At 55.9% G+C, this 21,012-nt stretch overlaps 1 protein-coding gene across 2 annotated transcripts in view; it reads right to left on the minus strand.

Moving 5' to 3' along the window:
• PCDH19 (protocadherin 19) overlaps window positions 1-14,417 on the minus strand; it is a gene marked incomplete at its 5' end in the record, with an annotated part of 56,267 nt that extends 41,850 nt beyond the window's left edge. For both annotated transcript variants that reach the window (XM_082488249.1, XM_082488248.1), the window contains 2 exons: window positions 8,826-9,153; window positions 12,277-14,417. In XM_082488249.1, the coding sequence (XP_082344375.1) occupies window positions 8,826-9,153; window positions 12,277-14,417 (2,469 nt within the window). The remainder of the gene's footprint in view (window positions 1-8,825; window positions 9,154-12,276) is intronic.
• Between the last annotated feature and the right edge of the window lie 6,595 nt (window positions 14,418-21,012).

Raw genomic sequence — 21,012 nt, forward strand, 5'->3', positions numbered from 1 at the left:
AAAGCAGAGGAACCACTCGCAAGCGTCTGGAGAAGCATTTCACCGGGCAGACAGGTTTGGGATGCTGTTTCTGAGCCAAGGAGCCGTGTGGATTTGATTACTAAATGTCACCGAAGCTGGGTCCCTGCCAGAGCATCCAGATGTGAATCTGAATATGAAAAGTCCAGGAGGGAGCAGGTGACGGGAGCCGCGGGGGCGGGCACCGAGCCCCCATCCCGGTGCCGGCGTCCCAGCCCAGCTGCGTCTGTGTGACCGAGGTGACACCAGCTCGCAGGCATGGAAAAAGAACAGACAGAAAACGGGTGTTTTCCCGGCTTTTCATCTTCATTTGTTGAAGACGTCTCCGAAAACCCCGACAGCTCCCCAAAAGCAGCACTGATGTGCCCCACGGGTGTGCTGCCCACTGCCAGGCGCTGCAGGGAGGGCTGGAAGCCTAATTCCCTAATTGTCCGACTCCCCCGTGCTCCCACCAGCACATACATTTAGATCCCCAGATCGATAATCGATGCTAGAATCAATAACAGGGAATTTAGCTACATTATAAAAACAGTAAAATCAGCCAATACTGAGAAATGACTATTGAGTCCTGTGTTTTCTGTACTCACTTAGTCTAATAATGGTGAATGATATTTTCCAAGTACATTATTCAGCAATAAAACCGCCGAATTATTTGATCTCTTTCTAACCTTTATGATTCTAAGCACTCTTTTTGACCCAGATTGAATGAGGCAACATCTGCAGAGCCTTTCACAAAATTGTACTCGGCGTGCACTATTGTAGGTCCGCTGCCAAAGATAAATGTTATTATTTTAAAGCCATCATCCTCCTAATAGATGAGCAAACGCGCTGCATTAGCATAGCCTGCAGAGCTCGAGCACGGGTGAGAAAATGCCAGAGGGTTTTCCCTTAATGGAATTTAACATACCTGACTCAGGATGGGTTAATGCAATCCACCAACACGGGAATTTTAAAGCCTGCCCTGTGGCATACACCTGCCGTTACAAAAGATGGTATAATCCGACAAGCTCCAGATCCCCGTGAGAACCACGAAGGGTTCACGGCCAGATCTCCGGGGGCCAACAGGGCGTCGAGAGGAGGACCTCACCTAGACGGCTCCGAGCCACGCAGACCGACACGAGTTACCGCAGCCCCACACGATGCGCTGGGCGGACGGAGGAGCAGCGGCTGGGGCTACCTGCGGCGTGCGGAGCGTTGCCACCAGAGGGTCCATGACGTGCAGCACCAGCGATGCACATCCACCCGCTGCAGCATCAGCGGTCGCCACACTCAAGTCTCTCCCAGCCTAATGAGAACTCACCGTAATTCCGTGTTAAACAGGGAGCCACGTCAAGGCTAAGTACTAATCACTTATCCGGCTGACATAAGCCATTACTTCCTTCCAAATTTAGACTAGAAATAAGAAGGAGACGCCAAAGCAAAGACACTGCGGTCTCTTCTCCAGCAAACCCTCCAACGGGTGCCACAGGCGGGCTCTGTCCCAGCAGGAACAGCGAAATCGGGCGCTGGTGACAGTCTCAGTGTCCCTTTGCTGAGCCCCAGGTGATGCTCTCCTGGGGACGGTGGGGACCGGGACCGCGGGGGACCCCAGGAGACAGCCCGCCCGCAGCCCGGCGAGGGCAGCACCACCTGCAGAGCACCCCATCCATCGCCAATTCAAAGCACGCTCTAATTTAAATTATAATTACCCTTATAAGTACACAGATTACAACTATTTATGCTACAAATAAGACCATCCTGTATTTTAATTAACGGAAAATGATTGGAACTCAACTATAGCCTCTACTGGGAACAATATCTAATCATTCACTGAAGCGGGGCCGTGCCCAGCCCCGTAGGCTGGGAAGGGGGAGCGGGCAGAGCGGGGGGGTCCCGCCACCCCAGCCCCGGCAGGGGAGCAGGAGCTGCTGCCAGAGGGGCGAGAGGAGAGGCCACCCCGAAGGGACGGAGGGCTCCTGGCCGCAGACCCCGCAGGCAGAGCCGGCGGATGGAGGCGGGCAGGGCAGGAAGGTCGGGCACGGCGCTGCCCTTGCCGGCTGATGGGAATTTCGGGAAGAGCCGAAGCACCCTCGGTGAGGGCAGGAGCCCCGGGGACCTGGGAGGGCACCTGGCTGAGGAGCTTCTCCGGCTCAGAGCCCTCAAGGAGGGACTGCAGGAGGCGGCAGCTGGGAAATACGGCTCTCCCGAGGCGCCGAGCAGACGCACGTAAGGTCCTGCCCAGGCAGCGCGCGCTTGGCCTTGCCTCTGCCCGCGCGCGCTTTACGCAAAGCGAACGACTGGGGGAAACCACCGAGTCCAAATCACTCAACACAACAGGAGCTGACTTGGAAACTACTATAAGAAAGGCCATAAATAGCGTGCGAGACCACCCTTTTGATGTAATTTAAAAAAAAAAAAAAACAAAACCAAACAACTTACTATAATTCTATCCTAATTTAAGGGAAAATTCTTATCTGCCATGTAAATATAGTTGCAGGAGCTTTTTTTGTTGAGCCGGCAAGCACGAGACACATCAGAAATATACATCAGAAATTCAAATTTACTAAAAGGGAAACAAGAAGAGCCTCTCTGCTTTCAGCAAAAGTGAACCACAAAACCCAAACCGATCGCATAAAAACAAATTATAGTTTTATATGACATATTATATACTTATTTTCGTAATTAGGTACAATATATAATAATTCTATACACACTCAAATGCTTACAAATGCATCATGTATATTACATAGCATATAACAGATAATATATGATATATAATATACAGTATGCAATACATGATGATATAATCATTATAGCATTATATATAGCTCTTCCCATCAAAGGAGAGGGTTTTAGTGTAAATATAGCTCGGCTACTGCCACCGCACACCACAAACTGGCCCTAATTCCTCCACAGACCCTCGCGGCAAACCCCTTTGGTCCCACCCAGCCGGGACCCCACCGCGGGCTGGAAAACCCTTGGAAAGCTCAAAGAGACGCCGGGACGGGGTCGCAGCCCCCCATCACCCATCCAAAAGCCAAAGCGCGCCGAATGAACTCCAGGCTGGCCCAGGAGGCGGCGCAGCGAGCGTGGCCATCGGGGCGAGACGTGGCTAAACGTGAACGGGAGCTGGCGTAGTCATCCCCGTTGCAAGGTATTCAAATGAATTTTTCCAAGCGGAGAGCTTGGAGCGATTCCATTAGGAGATGTGTAATTTGGTTAGGCTGACCTCGGAAGGGAATAAAAAGCTGCTGATTTCCATAACGCCGGCCTCGGACGCTCGGAGAGGTCAGGGAACGTTCAGCGATACGCAAAACCCTTTGGGAGTGGTTAAGCCGAGGAGGGATTTGCTGGGAATCGCGATTTCGGGGCAGATTTGGAGCGAGCGGGGAAAGCGGCCGGGGAGGTTTGGGGTTCCCACCCCGCGGGCGCTGGTCCAGCGCGGCCCGGCAGGGACCGCCGAGCTTTCCCCAGGGAGGGGATGGCCGACAGCTGGAAAGCATCCCTCCTCTGCGGCGGGCTCTGGGAGAGGAACGGCCGCCGCTAGCGCCGGGACGGGGACGCAGGGGCACCGAGGACAGCCCTGACCCGCGCTTACCCAGCGCGGTGCGCGTCGCAGGCACGGAAAAGTGCTGAGTTACAGTGACCTCCCAAGGAGAAAACAAGACTGGCAACGCACGCTCGCTGCAGTCAGCCTTCCGACTAGTCGAACATCATCGCTGATAACGCTCTAATTATTATCTCTGCCGAAAATAAGCCCGGTTTCAACAGCCTGGCATGTCTCAGCACCGCAAACTTTCTCCGGGGTTGGAAATGATCTCTTTTTTTTTTTTTTTTTCCTCCCCCTGCTTTATACACAGTATTACTCAGAAGCAAGCCAAATCCCTTCCAATTATGTATCATGACGTTTCCCCAGCGTTACACTAAAGCAAGGCCCTTCACTTTTAAATGGCACGGTTTATAACAAATTGTCTGTTATACCAGACAGAAACTGATTTCCTCAAACCCAGCATATTAAAGTGAGTACATTCATTCTGGTTGTAACACACAAAATGTGATTATAACAGACACTTTGGGGGCTTTTTAAGGCTAGCGGAGAAGAGGAGGATAAGCTGGAGGGGAAGAAAGAATTGACAAGTAGAGAAATGACAGAGAAAGAGGAACAGCCACGCCGATTTCATTTCTTACAAAACAAAAATCTTTGTGTGTTGTAGAAATGTGCTTTAGTTAACACCGCCAGATAGCCAGAGCAAAAACTGCCGGCGCCGCCTGAAACGAAAATTGCTCTATTGTGCTTAGAAAACCATTTCCTACAGCGAGGAGAACGCTTTCCAGGTAGTAAAAAGCATATCTGAAACCACCGGGGCCTTATCCTGCAACTGTTGCTCGCTCAAATAATCCCCGCTGCCACAAGGAGCCCAAACGAAATCAGTGTGAGTGAGGATTACGCCGGAGTGTATCAAGGTTGGGGGATTAGACCAGGATTATCACTAAAACCAGTAATTCCCTATCTTACTGATGGTGGCCACCAGCTCAGGAGGCGGCGGATCACCACGCATCCCCCCAGCACTGGGGCCGGGTCTGGCAGGTCCCCGGGGGACCCGAGTCCTGGTGGATCACTGGCTGCTCCACCGTGACCTTCTCCATCGGGACGTACCAAAGCCGCGGCAGAGCAAAGCCATGCCCGATCCTCGCCCTGCTTACGGTGTACCGGCAGCGCTGCTGCTTCCCGCCCCTGCCGCTGCTGCGACGGGGCCACCCCGGACCCCCACAGACAGTCAGTCCTGAACCTCCGGGCTAATTCCACCTTTGGACATCCAACTTCTCGAGTAAGGCTCGTCCCCTCCCATTTCACAGGACCGGCCACCGCTGCGGCCCCGGGTGAGCCAGAGGGGCAGAGGAAGCTGCCGCAGCCCGGGGGATGCTCCTCGTCCCGGGGAGCACACCATGCTGCGGCACCGTCTCCCAAAGTGGCGCGGATTTGGGCTGTAAAACTGCCTCTGAAACACAGACGCAGCCATTACGCACACGTCGTTTTCCGTTAAAAGCATGAAGTCAGAATCCAGGCATGGAAATGTTACCCAAGGGTGGCTGCTCTACATGCAAGCCGTGTCCCGGGGATCCTAAAAGGCTCAGCATTCACACTGGTTTCCACACCACCCCAGTGCAACGTGCATTTTTATCAAGCAAGCTGCCTAATGGCTCCTATTAATTTTGATTTTTAATCTCCTGATACAGCTTCCAGCAATATACATGGCAAAACTGGAAAACAAGCCCTTTCGGTTTCAAAGCTGACTTCTCCTCCGGCTCAGCGGGAAGTAAAAGAAAAGCCCTCGGCAGCAGCAAAGCCTCTGACCGGCAATGCCCTTGCAGCTCCGACATGTCCCGCTCTCCCTCCTGCAAAACATGCCGAAACACTAACGGGGGCCAAGCCTCCCGCTGTCAGCCACGCTCACCAGAGCCGCTCGCAAACGCTTTTTGCCTTCGCTGCCTGCAGCCACAAGGATGCTAAAAGGCCACAGGCAGGGGTCCCCGAGTGGTACCCCAGCACCCAAGGGACCTCCAAGCCCCAGCGGGGTCAGAGCCCCCCCCCCCCGATGCTCTCTTGGCAGCCGAGCCACCCGAAGGAAAAAGCTTTCCAAGGGGCATCTCAAACTTTTTTTTGCATCCTCAGAGCAGGGTTGTGGTCCCCACAGGCACTGCCGTTTAATCCTTTCTGGATCAGCGGGGAGAGGTGGGCAACACCGACCAACCCAATTACCGCCGGCACAGCACGGCACCGCCAGCCCCGAGGCCTGCCACCGCTCATGCCGCTGCCGTGGCGCAGGAGAAATGGCTCCTGAAGCTCCACAAACAAACAACCCATCCTTGGGGACTTTTATTTCAAGGTTCCTGACTGTTAAAGTAAATAAGCCTCACATTAAAGACCAGCTACACTGCGAAGCCACTGCTGCTAGGACAGCGCGCGTCTGCAGAGGCAATCGCTTACTCCCAGCCACAACCATCATATGCTAAGCGACACCTCCAGCGACACGTTTACCTCCGTATTTTATCTTTTATCAACAGATGCTTTGCCTTCCCATCAGGAAAAGTCACTCCCGAGTGGAGCAGCAGCGATATCTCCCCAATGCTGACACCTCGTAAAGGCTCCCGGGGGAAACGCCGGCGGCCTCGTCACCGAAGGCGATTCAAACCAGCCCAGACAAAGTCCCGCTGGATGCACTGCAGGGAACGGTTTGGCTCTGGAAACTCCAGACTTGGGCAGGAATTTAATTTATTAAATGATCATCACCTGGAGATGTACCAATAGTACACTTCATATGGACATCATCACACCATAACACCTGCTACGGCAGCGATGGGCTTCAGTGGGTACCAGGCTGTGATGCTCCTCTGTAGAAGCATCTTTTATGGAGTCCCCATGTCACCCTGCGTGCCAGGACAGGGCTGTCACTCTGGTACTGCTCAGCCTCCTCAGGAGTCACCTGGATTTTTAGGAGCCCACAGAACCCATACCATCAGTAAGATAACTTCCCTTGCAACAGCTGGAAGCGTAACACAGGGGCTCTCTGCCAAAACCCAGAGAAGTTCCCACCCTAAACCAAGCTTCCAAGCAACTTCCAGTTGGGATTTCTCCTCCCCGTGCCCTGGCCCTGCCCTTTTGTCCAAAAGCATTCCCAGAGAGCAAGCAGACCCCTGCCAGGACATTCTGCTCTCCCCGAGAGCTGCTGGTCCCCGAGCAGGACTGGGGACCTCCCGTGTGCTCGCGGGGCTGCGGGAGGGCACGTTGTGAGGGGAGGAACGTGGGCAGCACTGCCTTTTGCCTGCAGCTGCCTGTTAACTTTGTTATCAGCTGAGCTATGATGTTCCCAATGGTCCTTCCCTCCCCTCTGGCACCGCAGACCTCCCGCTGCCGGCGCGCCCTTCTGGCTAATGCCGACGTGTGATGGATTTTACGACTGAATTTTGTCTGCGGCAGTGAATCACGGGCTGACAGGGTGCTCCACTGCTCGGTGCCCTTCACAAGCAACATCCAGAGATGCGCTCAAGACCCCTCTCCAAAGGACACCGCTCCAGGAAGGCCAGAATTCCTCAGGGACGGCTGTCCCCAGCATCCCAACAGCTTGGGTCACCCACAGCCTTGGGATGGGCTCCCCAGGCAGATGGGCACCCTGAGCCCCTGCTGGTACTCAGTGAAGAGCACAGGCAAATCTGAGCATCGATGGGGATCCCCCAGTACGTGATGGGTGGTGTTTCCCACCCCCGGCCTGCCCGGCACAGCGCAAGCAGCAGACGGTTTCGGTAGCAGCTCTTCTGCCTTACTGGAGCAGAGGCAGGCTCATCCCAAACTGCTCCCATCCAGACTCGGATGTAAAGTCCCTGCCTCTCCCCATCAGGGCATTTGGGAGCAGCAGAGCCCGCTCAGCTCTATGGCTGGATGCCTGCAAGCAGAATATATGAGGGCTTATATCCAGGTCATTCCCATTCAGTTATTGCTGAGAAACTCCATTACAGCTTTTCTACCGACACCACAAGTTAAATCAAGCTCTAATTCTCAGGACCGGCGCTCGGTTGCCCACGCCGTACCCTCCCAAACGCACGTGGGCGGCTGTGCCGATGCAGAAGTTGCCTCCTCGCAGCATGTCCACGGGCGACCTCGGAAAGGCAATGCCCACGAGCTGCCACGGAGATCCCGACAACCCCCTCCCCACTGTCTGGTCATTAAAACCTGTGCCTCTGCTTTGAGCAACTGGCACGTGGGCTGGGAGCACCCCAAAACTGGGACGGCACTGGGACGTGGCCTCTCGGGAGCTGGTGCCATAGCCTTAGCCGGGGTTAAACACCAGAGTTCAACGAGTGTTTTGCCAAGGCAAAGGCTGCAGGATCAGGCCCGCCGGCACCAGCCCCCTCCGGCAGCCCTGCAGACGCTCACGGAGGACCGGGCTCTGCTCTCCATACAGCCAGTATAAATCTGAAGCAGCTCCTCCGTCTTCCACAGCATCGTTTTGCATTTACACCAGCACACTGAACGCAAAACTGAGCGAGCCATAAATATTTCAGCTGCTTTTCCAGCTTTGTTATTCTGTTCAAAGCAGGAAACATGACAAACCTTTGATTGTTTTGCTTAATACCAAACAATAATTCAAAGAGAGACAAACAAGCAACATTAAATGATGTCTGTGATGTACAGGAAAGCCGGTGAATTAGAAGAACCTGATGAGGATGGCGTGGATGGGAGCAGCCCCTTCCCCTGCCTTCGGCAGGTCCCGCACATCCCTCCCATGCCGGCCGGCGCGCACCCATCCTGCGCAGCGAGGGAATGGCACCGGGCCGGGTGGTCACACCGGGGCATCCTGCGCCGCCTGCGTCCCCAGCACAACCCGCTGCCTCCAGGGCCACAGCCGCCACCACTACTTTCACCAACCTTTTAAAAAACCTCCTGCGAAGGCAACGAGTGTCATCACCCTTGAGCATCACCGCACTCCAAATCCACTTGCAAAACAGCCACCTCCAGCCTCCCGGCACCACGGAGGCCTGGCCCAGCAGCGCCGGCATCCCCGCCTGGGCACTTCTGGGGCGCTCGGCAGTGCCCGGGGGGCGAAACAACCACCCACCACCACCAGTGGTGCAGAACCCAAAATGTGGGTGCCCACCACTCCCCCCTGCCCTGGGGTGTCCGACGCACAGAAAACACCACTGAAAACCCATTTGCTCCACGCGTGGTTTCGGCAGCACTGACACCGCCAGACCCGCACGCCACGCACACGCGCTCCACGTGCAAAGCCGTTAGCGATGCCCGGGGACGGGGGCTGCCCGCCCACGCTCACCTCCGGCAGCGGCATCCCGTTGATGATGAGGTCGGGCTGCTGGGGGCTCTGCCCCGTGAAGGTGTGATGGTAAATGTGGTTGGAGCCGGCGTTCCTGTTGTTCTGGCTCTCCACGTTGAGGAAGGTGCTTTCGGAGCGGCGGCAGCCCAGCGGCAGGGTCTGCTGGTGGTAGTCGAAGTAGTTGAGGGATGAAGTGAGGGAGGAGCAGCTCACAACGTTCATTTTATCCGTCTCTTCCACGTCCCGCGGTACCAGGCGGATATCATTCTTGCTGATTTTCTTTTTCTTGCTTGATTTCTTTTGATGCCCGTAGGAGTATTCTGCGATTCTGGGGGACAGAAGGAAAACGAATAGCTGAGAGCATCCCGAACCCTGCCCCGCTAAATACACATGCAGAAACCCGGAGGGCTTGGCCCCCGTCTCCATGTAGGCTTCTTAGTCATGCACATTACGTCACGTTTTGGGTCTGGTGGCACGACACGGTCTTTAGCTTATTTTCACATGCTTTCGGGTCAAATATGAAAAATAACGGGAAGGGAGAATGCCTCTGTTTTTCTCTAGTGTTTATAATTGCTGATATTTAGTTACTAGGAGTAAAGTCCAGCCTGCAGAAGAGAAAAATGGAGATGTTAAAATCCATGAACTGAAAGGGTACCTGCATTCATTTCCATGCATAATAAGGATTTTAAAAGTGATTTAATTTGGTCCCCGTAATGAAAATTCAAAATGAATAGTGGATTTTTTTCCCAGTTCATTTTCCATAGCAGTAAATAAAGCAGACCCAGAAGCAGTCCTAGCTGGCACGCTCTGCTCTCTCACACTCCAAAGGCTGTTCGTTTATTAATGCTTTATCCAAATTGCTGGTGTTTTGACTATCTCCTGATAATACCTGATAACTCGAAATCTTTTCTCCAACCACATCCTATCCCTCCCTCGCCCCCGACACACACCCCCTTCTGCTGGGAAATGCTTTCGCCTCCTAGAAATCGGAGAACAACAACTGTGTTTTGCAAAGAGAAATGATCCTTTTTGACCTTTTTTTTTTTTTTTAAACTGCAAGCTTGTTTTTCTCTGCCTTTCTTTCCCTCTTTGCTTCCCACCTGCCAAAAGAATTAACTGACGGAGTGCCTTGAATGCCTTCTGCAAAACACAGCAGGAAAAAAGTTATCCTGAAACAGCACCCGAGCAAATAATGACAAATACGATGATGGCACCTTGCATTAACTGGGTATGCTCGGCTCAGGGTGACGGTGGCTCCTCTTTCCACAGGGAGCAACACAGCCCCAGCCAATGCCCCACAGATGGATCTGTGCACGCACAGCATTGGGCAGCTCAGTATTTCCCAGGGAAGCACATCAGATGCTACCCACGGTCAGAAATACACATTTGAAAGTCGGGACTTTGCTCCTCTTCTTGTTACGATAACAGCATTGGAGGGGAAAAAAAAAAAAAGAAAGAAAGAAAGAAGAAAAAAGAATTCCAATAGCTGCAACAGAAATAATGGGATGAATAAATAATACAGTTTATCTAGAAACACAAATATTGGACAAATATTCTTGTTCCAGAAAGCTAATTGCCTGAGCATGAAAATGCCACCAAGTCGAACAGCTCTCATATAACCTTATGGGCCTCCTAAATTAACACATTTTACGAAGACTCTCCAGCAGCTGCTGTGAAGAACCTCTAAAATAAGGCACTGGCAAAGCCCAGCAGCAGTCACCCAGCGTGGGGAGAGGGTGCCCTGCGGTCGCAGCCGCTGCTGAGCCGACCTGGTGCTTCTCTACCTCCGCAGCTGACTTCTCCTGCTCAGACGCTCGCTGATAACAGCCCGAGCATCCCCCCTGAGCGCGCAAATAAATCAGGGCAAGGCAGGGATTTCTGTTGTGCCAACAACCTATATGCTGCTGACTCGTCTAAACAATGCTTGATGAAGCTTTAATTGTTTTGTTTACCTAAATGTTTAAGTTTGGCAATGCGAGAGCCCAATTATTTCCCGCAGGCATTCATTTTGCTGTCCTTTCTCTATTGACCAATTATTTAATTAAACTGCACTTCATTAATCCCTAAGCCGTCACAGCAAACCCAGGGCTTATACGTATGTGTGAAGCTGTTAGGGGCACCACCACGACGTGGTTTTTATCCATTCAGGTCCTATTCTTGTTTAATGGGCCGAGCTGGCAAGAAATCTGGTGTATGAGCTTTCACTTGAAGCTAGACATCCCATAATACAGCACAGACCGACCTTTATTTGCAGACCATTTTTCCTCCGTCGAGCAAAACGGCTTATAAACGCGCTTTGCGCAGTGAAAACGGGGTATAAAACGCGAACTCTCCGGCATTATTTCTGCATAAATAAAACTTTAAAGACCGCACATCCCCCTGCGCCGCAGAATCGCCGGGGGCCAGCGCGCGTTTCCAAGGTAGAGCAAAATTAATTTCCATCCCTCCCCTCTGAAACGACTCGGTGCCGAAGGAATGGAGAAGTCATGGCTATTTCACCAGTAACAGGATTAAACCATTTATGAGGCATTGCAGCTGCTCTTTTATGGCATCTGATTGATATTCATGTGTGGTTAGCATTTGTCTCCTAACTTGTGTAACACAGAGAATAGTAAAAGAGAGACAATAATCGCCGGGCTCTTACATATTCAGGGGACTGGATTTCCCCTATCAGCCTTTCAGCGGCTCCGGGCGCAGGGCTGACCTCCCCTCCGGCATTTCGGACCCGGGAGCACCCATTCAAGCCAGGGCAAAAATACCGCACAGCGCTGCAAAAATCCTCCCTCACCCCATCGCTCCCGGCCCAACCGGCCGTGCCGGCTGCTGGAGTGGCGAATCGGGGAGGGGGGGGGGGGGGCGGGAACTGGGGGATTTTTGCCACTATTTTATCCAGTTGGCCCCACCGCCAGCCGTGGCGAGGAGCCGCCATCGGGCGCACAATAGCTCTTTTGAACAGCGAGCGAGGGCTTAGGGATGCCGGGGTGGCCACTCGCCCCGTCTGCTGCAGGGATGCTGCGGTGGGGGGCTTTTCCATCCCCCATCATCGCGAGCTTGGGGAGCTGTGCTGGGGACGGGGGGCTGCCCACGGGAACAGGCTGGAAAACTGTTCTCCCCCCACCACCACCCTTTCCTGCGACGGAGCGCGTAAAATCAAGGGTGCTGCAACAGATTGTCAAGCCGCACAATTAAGTCGATCCATTACTCGGCACGAATTTCTGTCCTCCTCCCGGAGAACAATTTTTCTAAGTCTTTGCAGGAAACATCCTTAGAGGGATGGGAACCTCACTTTTGTTCCCAAAGCAAATCTATCCCCCTCCCCTCCCCTCCCCCCCCCCCCCCCCCCCCCCAAGCTCGTCCCCCCCCAAAGTATACAGCAGCAAATGGAAAAGTAACTGTGACGGCAAAAACCAAAGCAGACCCGGCAGGTGTACAGAAACAAAGATGTCTTTACCTGCAGTTGTAGGTCCTGATTTCCTTGTTATCCCTTTTGCACTTGACTGCCACGAAGATCATGGTGACAAAAAGAATGGCTGCGATAGACCCCAGGGCAATAATGAAAATCAGGGAGAGGTTAACAGATCCTATGGACTCCTGCGCATCCAGGGCTGGAGACAGGTATATCAAAATCAAGGCAGAAGCCGAGAGAGATGTTTTTCCATGGTCGTGAGCCACCACGATCAGCTCATAGGCTGTCTTTGCGTTCTCCCCAAAAGCTCTGGTGGTCCTTATCTCGCCATTGACCTGGTCTATCTCAAAAAATCCTCTGTCTCCTTCCACCATTTCATAGGAAAGTCTGCCATTTTCACCCTCGTCATAGTCGTCTGCCTTGACCACCGTCACCAAGTAGCCGACCCCCGCATTCCGGGGGATGTACACCTCCGCGGTCCCGTTGACCAGCGGCGGGGCCGTGATCACGGGGGTGTTGTCGTTGACGTCCAGGACGATCACCCTGACGGTGGCATTGCTCTGCAGAGAAGGATTACCCCCGTCTTTTGCCAGGACCTTGAACTCAAAGGCCTTTGTCTGCTCATGATTGAAGGACCTCAAAGCATAGATATCTCCAGAGTTGGGGTTGATGGAGACATAGGTGAAGACAGGCATGTCCCTGACTTGGGAGGGCACGATTTGGTAGGAGACACTGCCATTGAGGCCCAGGTCAGGGTCCCTGGCCGAGACGGAGAGGAGGTAGGCCCCTGGGGTGTTGTTCTCCTGCACGATGACCTGGTAATAAGGCTTGGAGAAGTGGGGATGGTTGTCATTCTCATCGGTGATCTTGACAGTAAAGGACTTGGTGGCCTGCAGGGAGGGGACACCGTTGTCCTTGGCCTGGATGGTGAGGTTGTACTGGTCCCTCTGCTCCCGGTCCAGCCTCCCATCCACCAGGATGGTGGAGAAGCTCTCATACTCCTGTAGCCGGAAAGGCACGTTGCCCAGGAGCTTGCATTGCACCCGCCCATTGGCCCCGGAGTCGCGGTCGGAGACCCGCACCAGGGCGATGACGTACCCCGGCGGGGCGTTCTCGCTCACCTCCACCAGCTCACTGTTGACAGAGAGCAGGTTGATGAGGGGCGGGTTGTCGTTGGCATCCTGGACGCTGATGGTCACTTTGCAATGGGCAGGGATAGAGTTAGGCCCCAAGTCCTTGGCCTGCACGTCCAGCTCGTAGACGTGACCCTCCTCGTAGTCGATGGCACCGCTCACTGTGATGAGGCCACTCTGGGGGTCGATCTGGAAGAGCTCCCGGGCCCGCTCGGAGACGTAGCTGTGGAATGAGTAGAGGACCTGGCCATTGGTGCCCTCGTCCGGGTCGGAGGCGTTGAGGCGGATGACCGGCGTACCTGGTGGGGCATTTTCAGGCACGCTGACGGTGTAGGCCGGCTCCTCGAAGAGCGGGTTGTTGTCATTGGAGTCGATGACGCGGATGCTGAGCTCCACCGTGCCGAAGTTGGGTGGGTCACCACCGTCCAGTGCCGTGATCACATAGCTATAGTGGGACTGGGTCTCGCGGTCCAGGCTCTTCTCCACCACCAGCTCGGCAAAGCGGGACCCATCACCCCGTGTCTTGGTCTCCAGCCCGAAGAGGTCGTTGGGGGTGATCTCATAGCTCTGCACACCAAAGCTGCCCGAGTCTGGGTCGTAGGCACTCTCCAGCGGCACCCGGGTGCCGGGGCTGGCCGTCTCTGAGATTTCCAGCTCAATCTGGTCAGTGGGGAAGCTGGGCGCATTGTCGTTGAGGTCCTTGATCTCCAGCTTGATCACGCAGATCTCCATGGAACTGGACATCACCTCCAGCGAGATGACGCACTTGGGGCTCTGCCGGCACAGAAGATCCCGGTCAATCTTCTGCTTGGTCACCAGGAGCCCGGACCCGGGGCTGATGTCCACCAGGTGGGGGGCCGAGTTGGAGACCACTCGGAAGGCGGTGGGCTGCCGGGGGTCCAGCACGAAACCGGCGTCCCGGGCGTCCTTGGCAACGTTGGCGATCACCGTGCCGGCCCGCTGCTCCTCCTCCACCGAGTACTTGAGGTTGACGAGGGCCCCGGCGCCGGCCCACAGCAAGGCGGCCCCCAGCAGCGCCGGGAGAGCCCCCATCGCCGCCACCGCCCCCTCCGGCCGCCGCGCCGCGCCGCGCCCCGACGGCCGCTGGCCGCCCGCCTCAGGGGCCCGCCGCCTTCATACGGGCAGCGCCCGCCGGGCTGTCCCGGCGGCGGGGGGGCGGGGGGGGTGCGGGCACCGGAGCCGCGGTCCCCCGCGCACCACACCAACGCCGCCCGCTCAGGCGCTCCGAGCCGGCGGCGCGGCGGATGGGCCGGGCATGGCGAGCTGGAGCGGGGTGCCGAGAGCCGAGCGGTGCCCGAGCCGCGCCGCGCCGAGCCGAGCCGAGCCGAGCCGAGCCGAGCCGAGCCGAGCCCGCTCCCGCCGGCGCTCGCTGCGGCGGCCGCACGCCACTGCCCGCAGTCCGGAGCGCCGGCGGGCGGTGCGGGGGCGGGCGGCGCGGGGGCGGGGGACGGCGACCGGACGGCCAATGGGAGAGTGGGGGCGGGGCCGGCGCGCCGCGCCGCCGCCAATGGGGCCGCGCCGAGCCGTGCTGCCGGCCGGCGGGGCGGGGCCGGAGCGGAGCGGCGCGGAGGGGGCGCGGGATGGCTCCGCCGCGCCGGGAGCCTGTTGCCTCTCGGCGCCGGGTCCGCCTCGGTGCCCGGTAGCTGCGGGCGCACCCGCGCTTTGGGGTGCCGCGGCAGCCGCTGAGGGTCACCGGCGGTTCCTCCTTCAGCCCCGCGGGCGCGTACAGGGCGGCGGCGGGCCCCTGCAAGCACCGGGGCGGGGACCCCCGGGTCCGCGCTGAGCGCCCCCAGGCCCCTTCAGTCGCTTTACTTCTGGGGCGGGAGTTGAGCCCGCTCCGGCTGCGCCGCACCCCGCCCCGCCGGCGTCCCCCGGGAGACGGCGTGGGACCCGGCCGGGCCCGGCTCTCCCGAGCGGCTCCAGTCCCGCCAAAGGGGAAGGCACCGCGATACCTTCTTCTCCCAAAAACGAAATAAAACTTGTCCATGTGCCGGTGCCTTACCTCGGGTCTCCGCGCACGGCACTCACGTTCCCGAGCTTTAATTAGCGGGAGCGGCGGGGGGCGGTGCTGCCCCCGGCGGGTTGCGGGTGCGCCGCCGGCCGGTGCGGGCGGGGGGCTCCGGTGCTGGCGGCGCTCAGGTCGGAGCCTTTCGGCTGCAAACCTCCAGACACGCTGTTCCCCCCCGCCCCCCCGGCTTCAGCGCCGAGGTTAAAAAAGTGCCGCCCCGGGTGCCGGCGCGTCCCTGCGGCAAACCGCCCCGGGAGCCCGCCGGTCGATAGCGGCGAGCTGGCGCCGCGGCGGGAGGGGGGTGCCCGGTCGGAGCTGCCGCGGCACAGGCCCCGTCGGGACGGTGGGCAGCGGGAGCCGCCGGGGCGGTCACCCCGCGGGCACAGCCCGGGACCGCCCTCCCTTTCGGCGGCGGCTCCGTACCCACCTCCCCGCCCGGCCCCGGCCGCGCCGTCGGGCCCCACCGCGCCTTCCCAGGCATAAGGGCGCCATCTAGCGGCCTCTGCGGGGAGGAGGAGCGGTGGGGACCGGCGCGGACGGTGCACGGTGAAGCCGGAACCCGCCGGGCCCTGGGCGGGCCACCACCGTGCGGTGCCTCGGCGGCTCCGGGGCGGCACCCGGCTGGAGGGCGGCCAGGACACCAACCCCTTCGGGGGCACCGTCCCCCGGGACAACATCCATCCAGGGACACCACCCACAGCGACACCGCCCGTCCAGAGACACCTTCCGCCGGGACAACAACCATACACGGACACCGTCCCCCGTGACATCATCCCCCGTGACAACATCCGTCCAGGGACACTACCCCCTCCAGGGACACTATCCACCGGGACAACATCCATCCACAGACACCATCCCCCGGGATACTCACCCGTCCAGGGACACCACCCCCTCGGGGGACACCTTGCCCCGGGACACCCGAGGGGATCCCCCGTCCTCCCCGGGGGGACACGGGAGGGGCGCAGGTTCCCCCAGCTCCTGGCAGCGGACTCCCGGCGGACTGGGAGCACAAGCCAGCGGAGAGAAGAGCCTTTTTGCCAGGCTTTTCTTCCCCTCTCAGCAGCGGGGGTTGCCGTGACCCACGGGGGACAGGGGGTGGGACGTGGAGAGGCTCCAAACCCTCTGCTCCCTCCGTTCGTGAAGTCTTCCTTGGAAAAATTAATTCTGATGACTTGAACTGTGCCATGTGGGTTGAAAACCTGGCTGAAGGATCATAAACAAAGGGTAATTAGAAACAGGGGGAGGTGTTTATGGGGTACTGCAGGGATCTAGGTTAGGTCTGCTCTCATTTAATACCCTCATTAATGACCTGGAAAGAGAGAGTAAACTACACATTAATGAATTTGGCAGATGATGCTATATTGGGAGGTGCTGTGGGCTCCAGCAAGCATAGAAAATTAACACAAAAAGGGCCTAGTGAGATTAGAAACATGGGCAGGAAACAGCAAAAGGAGCCGTGCCTTCCACAAACGTAAGTGAGTGCAGCTGGGAGGCAAATGCAAGTCCGAGCTGACAACAGAAGGGGCAACGATGGCTGAGCCAAGCTGGCAGCACCGCACCGGAGCCGGAGCACCACCGCAGGGAGGGACCTGGGGCTCAGGGGACAGCGAGGGGGACCCAGTATGCTGCTGAGCATAAGGGCATCCGCTGGTGTCCGAGGATGGCGTGGAGGTGCTGGGAGGCTCAGGTGTGGCCGGGGCAGAGCACGGGGCTCCCTCGGCACAGACGCGTTGGCAGCAGTTCAGAGGGAAGCCACACAAATGATCAAAGGCACGGAGAGACTGATTTCTGAAGGAAGATTAAAAGGCTTAAATATATATATTGCTTGGCTAAGAGCTGTCCATGGGGAGACAAACTAAGAGCCTTACAGAGCTGGTTGGTGTAAATAGCGAGGGAGGGAAGGAATTATTTAATAGAGTACAAGGGGCATCACCAGAAGGGATGACAGGAAATGAAGAAATGGAGCATTTAGGTTGAATGTCACAGGGGAAAAAATCCCCTCTGCTGACAGCGAAAATTATGAGGCTGCGACGTGGTTCCCTGGAGGGAGAAAGTTCTGCGGCTTGAGATATTTAAAACCAGACAGGATCAGTCTGAATATAAAGGCGCCTGGGATGAGCCACTGGCAGGGGACGCGCGGAGGAGTGGGAGCTGGGCAGGGACGCACCTCATTTGCCAGCTCTTTTTCCACTGAAACGTTTCTTTATATAGCACATATATAAAAGATATATATTGCATATATATATTTCTGCTGCTGTAAAGGAAATCATTGACATGACGGATGCTGTGCCAGGCACCTTGTAGCTGGGCAGGGCTGAAAAGGCCCTGAAATCACAGACACTTCACCTCCTTATAGGTACGTACGGAGGGGGATTAGAGGGGGGTTAAGTAACTGGCACAAGGTTGCTGTGCGGGTCCATGGTATATAAACCCAGCGTCCACGTCCCTGCACAGCATGACATGCCCTGGAGCACAAGGTCTCCTTCAGGCTTGCCTTCTGTAGAGCATCTCGTATCTCAATGGCTTTCTGCAGAATGCTCTCCAGGTGACCAACACTCCATCCTTTCACCCCCAGCTAATGCCGGGTTTGCCAGAGGCTGTGACGGGATCCCTTTGGAGCAAAACAGGCATCGATCGCAGCCCCACCCCTCCCCATCTCCTGCCTCGCTGGAGGTCTGCAAGTGCTGTCAACAAAATGGATTAATAGTCCTATTATCAGTTCAGATGGATGGCCAGGGTGAGGAGAAAACATCGCGTCCCAGGGAACTCAAGTAGGCACATTAATAAAGATGCCACATGTTGGCTCTGAAATCTAAAAGCTTCAGCTCCACTCCTTGCAACACAATTAGTTTATCCAAAGCCCAACACTCCCATCACGATGTGCCTGCTGATGCCCCCAGCATGGTGGCCCGGCTGGGAGGGAGGGGGTGGGTGGCATGGGGGTCCCCACGTCCCCCTTGGCCAAACCCCATGCGAGAACTCTCCATGCAAGACAGCAGCCCATTTTGTAGCACCCTCCTCCTCCAGTCGTGCTGCCATGGGGGAGCTGCAGCGTCCCTTTTGGTGCCAGTTTGCTGTCCCTTGACACCAGGTTGGGGTCTTGGGGGTCTGCAGGGCCAACCCAGCCCCTCCCCACTGAGGAGCTGGTATGACAGGGTGGCCCTGTGACCTGCCACTCGGCTAGCTCATTGATGGGTACGGGCAGCATGTAACAAAGGTTCTGGTTCTGCCCACGCTGTAAAATAAGGAAAGCTTTTAATTAAAAGCAAGCGGTGCAGCTTGCAGCCCTTTGTTTGAGCACTAATGTGAATGACTTTACTTCCCAGCCCGGCATTTATAGCTGTCTCTCTTGTACCTGTCAAAAAATAAATCTCAGGATCTAAAACATGTATATTTAAAACTATGGTATCAGCGGGCTGTCAAGGCTGGGGTTTTTTATTAAACATTCTTTGTGCAGCAGGTGAAAGGACGAGCACAGGATGAGGCCAGCAAAGCCATTGCCCGCAGCCAGGGCAGCACAGCAGCCTCATCTCCGGCCCCCACCCCTGCCCCTCCTGGGATGCGCCGCTGCGGGGGCTCCATGCACGCCCCACCTCCCTCTATAGCAAAGGTTTCCCGCTGGTACCCTGCCCCGATGATGGTGGTACCCAAGCCACCACTCACATCCTCTTCTACAGCAAGCGGGGGGGGGGGGGGGGGGGGGAGAGCAAAACCTGCTCAGACCCAGCTCCCCCAGCACCCCATTCCTCCAGGTGCAGTGCAGAACCAGAAAAAACATGCACAAAATGGTTTGAAATTTTGAAATTTGTTTTAAGCATCAAAGAGGAACTTTATCTTTTTAATTTTTCAGAACCTTTCTTTTAATTTCACATTTCTGAAGTGTTGTTTTTCCCCTTTCCGGCACCTCTTCCTTTTAGCTACTAGGTGAAGTAAAATAAATGATGTAGGTTTATTTTTTCCTTTCTTTGCTTATCCAGGTCTGCAAAACTTGAAAGCTTTTCAAAGCGTCTCGATGTCGGGAGTTACAGTTTAGGTTTGTGCTTTTTTTTTTTTCCCCTAGCAATGTTTCTAATATCACAGCAAAGTAGAAAAAAAACTCAAAACTCTAGCACAGAAAAAGGAAATGAAGAAATAGGAAAACTCAGAGCAAAATCCCTAGACCATTCAGCCGTCAGACATCTGCTGTGTGCGGAGATAGGGAAGATCTAAAAAGGAGAAAGAGACAATATTTTAAGTTTGGGGGGGATGTTTGGAAAAATAAGACAAAATATTCAGGTTGCAATTAAACACACTTCCCCCCCACCATATGGGAATTCAGCGCATGTCCACTCTCAAGAGATTTGGGAGTGAGGACAGCCTGGCCAGCTCTGCCCATCAGCCCTCTAAGAGCCAAACTTTATCGAGCATCCACGGGACTTGCAGACATCTGTCCGCGTACCTCTGTTAGCAGTTTGCCCATAATGCAGATAAGGGGCCGCTGCTGTAAAATATTGAGTCTTTAAACTATAAAAAACTGTCTTTCTAAGCTGAAATCTAACTTTACTTGTACTCCCGCAATTCCACCCAAGTCAGCAGGGTTTCCTGGCTGTTAGCAAGGGCAGCGTCTGGCACACTCCTTCCACAGGAGAGGTTAAAGTGCCAAAGAGAGGACAGCATCACTCTGAGGAATTCGATAAACTCCTATCACTCAATAGTTTAATTCACTTTTACTGATGCAGCATCTTTTATCAAAGATTACATAATGCTGAATAATCATGAAGCACATAATGCAGAGCCAGACAGGCAGTTATAATCAGATTTAAAGCCTATATTAAAAAAAGTGGCAGGTGCAGGGCTAATTCTCCGCTCCCACACTGGTGCTGGTCCAGAGGAAGCTCGCTGGGGCCGCTCCCGATTTACACAGCCTGCCTCAGAGCAAAGCCGGGGGGGGGGGGGGGGGGGGGAGATCACAGGGTGGTACTTTCCAGAGGTCCCTAAGGAGCCAGGCAGGCGCATCCCACGGGAGCGAAGACAGCGAGGAGCCGGGCAGGGGCCAGCTCTCCGCAGCCCGCACCGGGCAACATTAAGGCGGAAGGCAGGCAGCATCCTCAACCGCTCTTTTTCCAATACGGACTATGAAGATGTGAAACAAAAAAAAAAAAGCTGTGCGGTTCAGTGGGCTGTCAGAGGCGATGCAGTCTTCCCCTCGCCTCGCGGGCCTGTGACCCACCGGCTGCTTGCCCACATTCATTACCTGGCGGCTACTCGATGGCCTGTGGCAAACGAGCGCACTGGTTCTCAGGCCACTTCCCAGAGGGCACGTTATGAAGAGCTACTGCTGGAATGGGCATCTCTGCCAGCTGGGAAGCACAGCCCTGCCACGGCCAAGGTCAGCATCAAGCACCAAACAGCATCCTCGCAGGTGACCGACAGCTGACCCGCCCTCCGCTGCAGGATCACACCAAAAAACTATGCAGCTTGTTTGATTTAATCCCATCTTTTACAAGAAACCTAACCTGAGGGTCTGAAAAGAGCCTATGCCCCGGGGCCGTTGCAGTACCCAGCGGTGCTGGGAGCAGAAGCGTTCCCAGGCAGCACGGTCCCGGCAGGTCTGCACAGCGGAGTGGGGCTGCGAGGAGT

This window comes from Vanellus vanellus (genome assembly GCF_965231255.1).
Source record: "Vanellus vanellus genome assembly, chromosome: 10".
NCBI classification, from domain to species: domain Eukaryota; kingdom Metazoa; phylum Chordata; class Aves; order Charadriiformes; family Charadriidae; genus Vanellus; species Vanellus vanellus.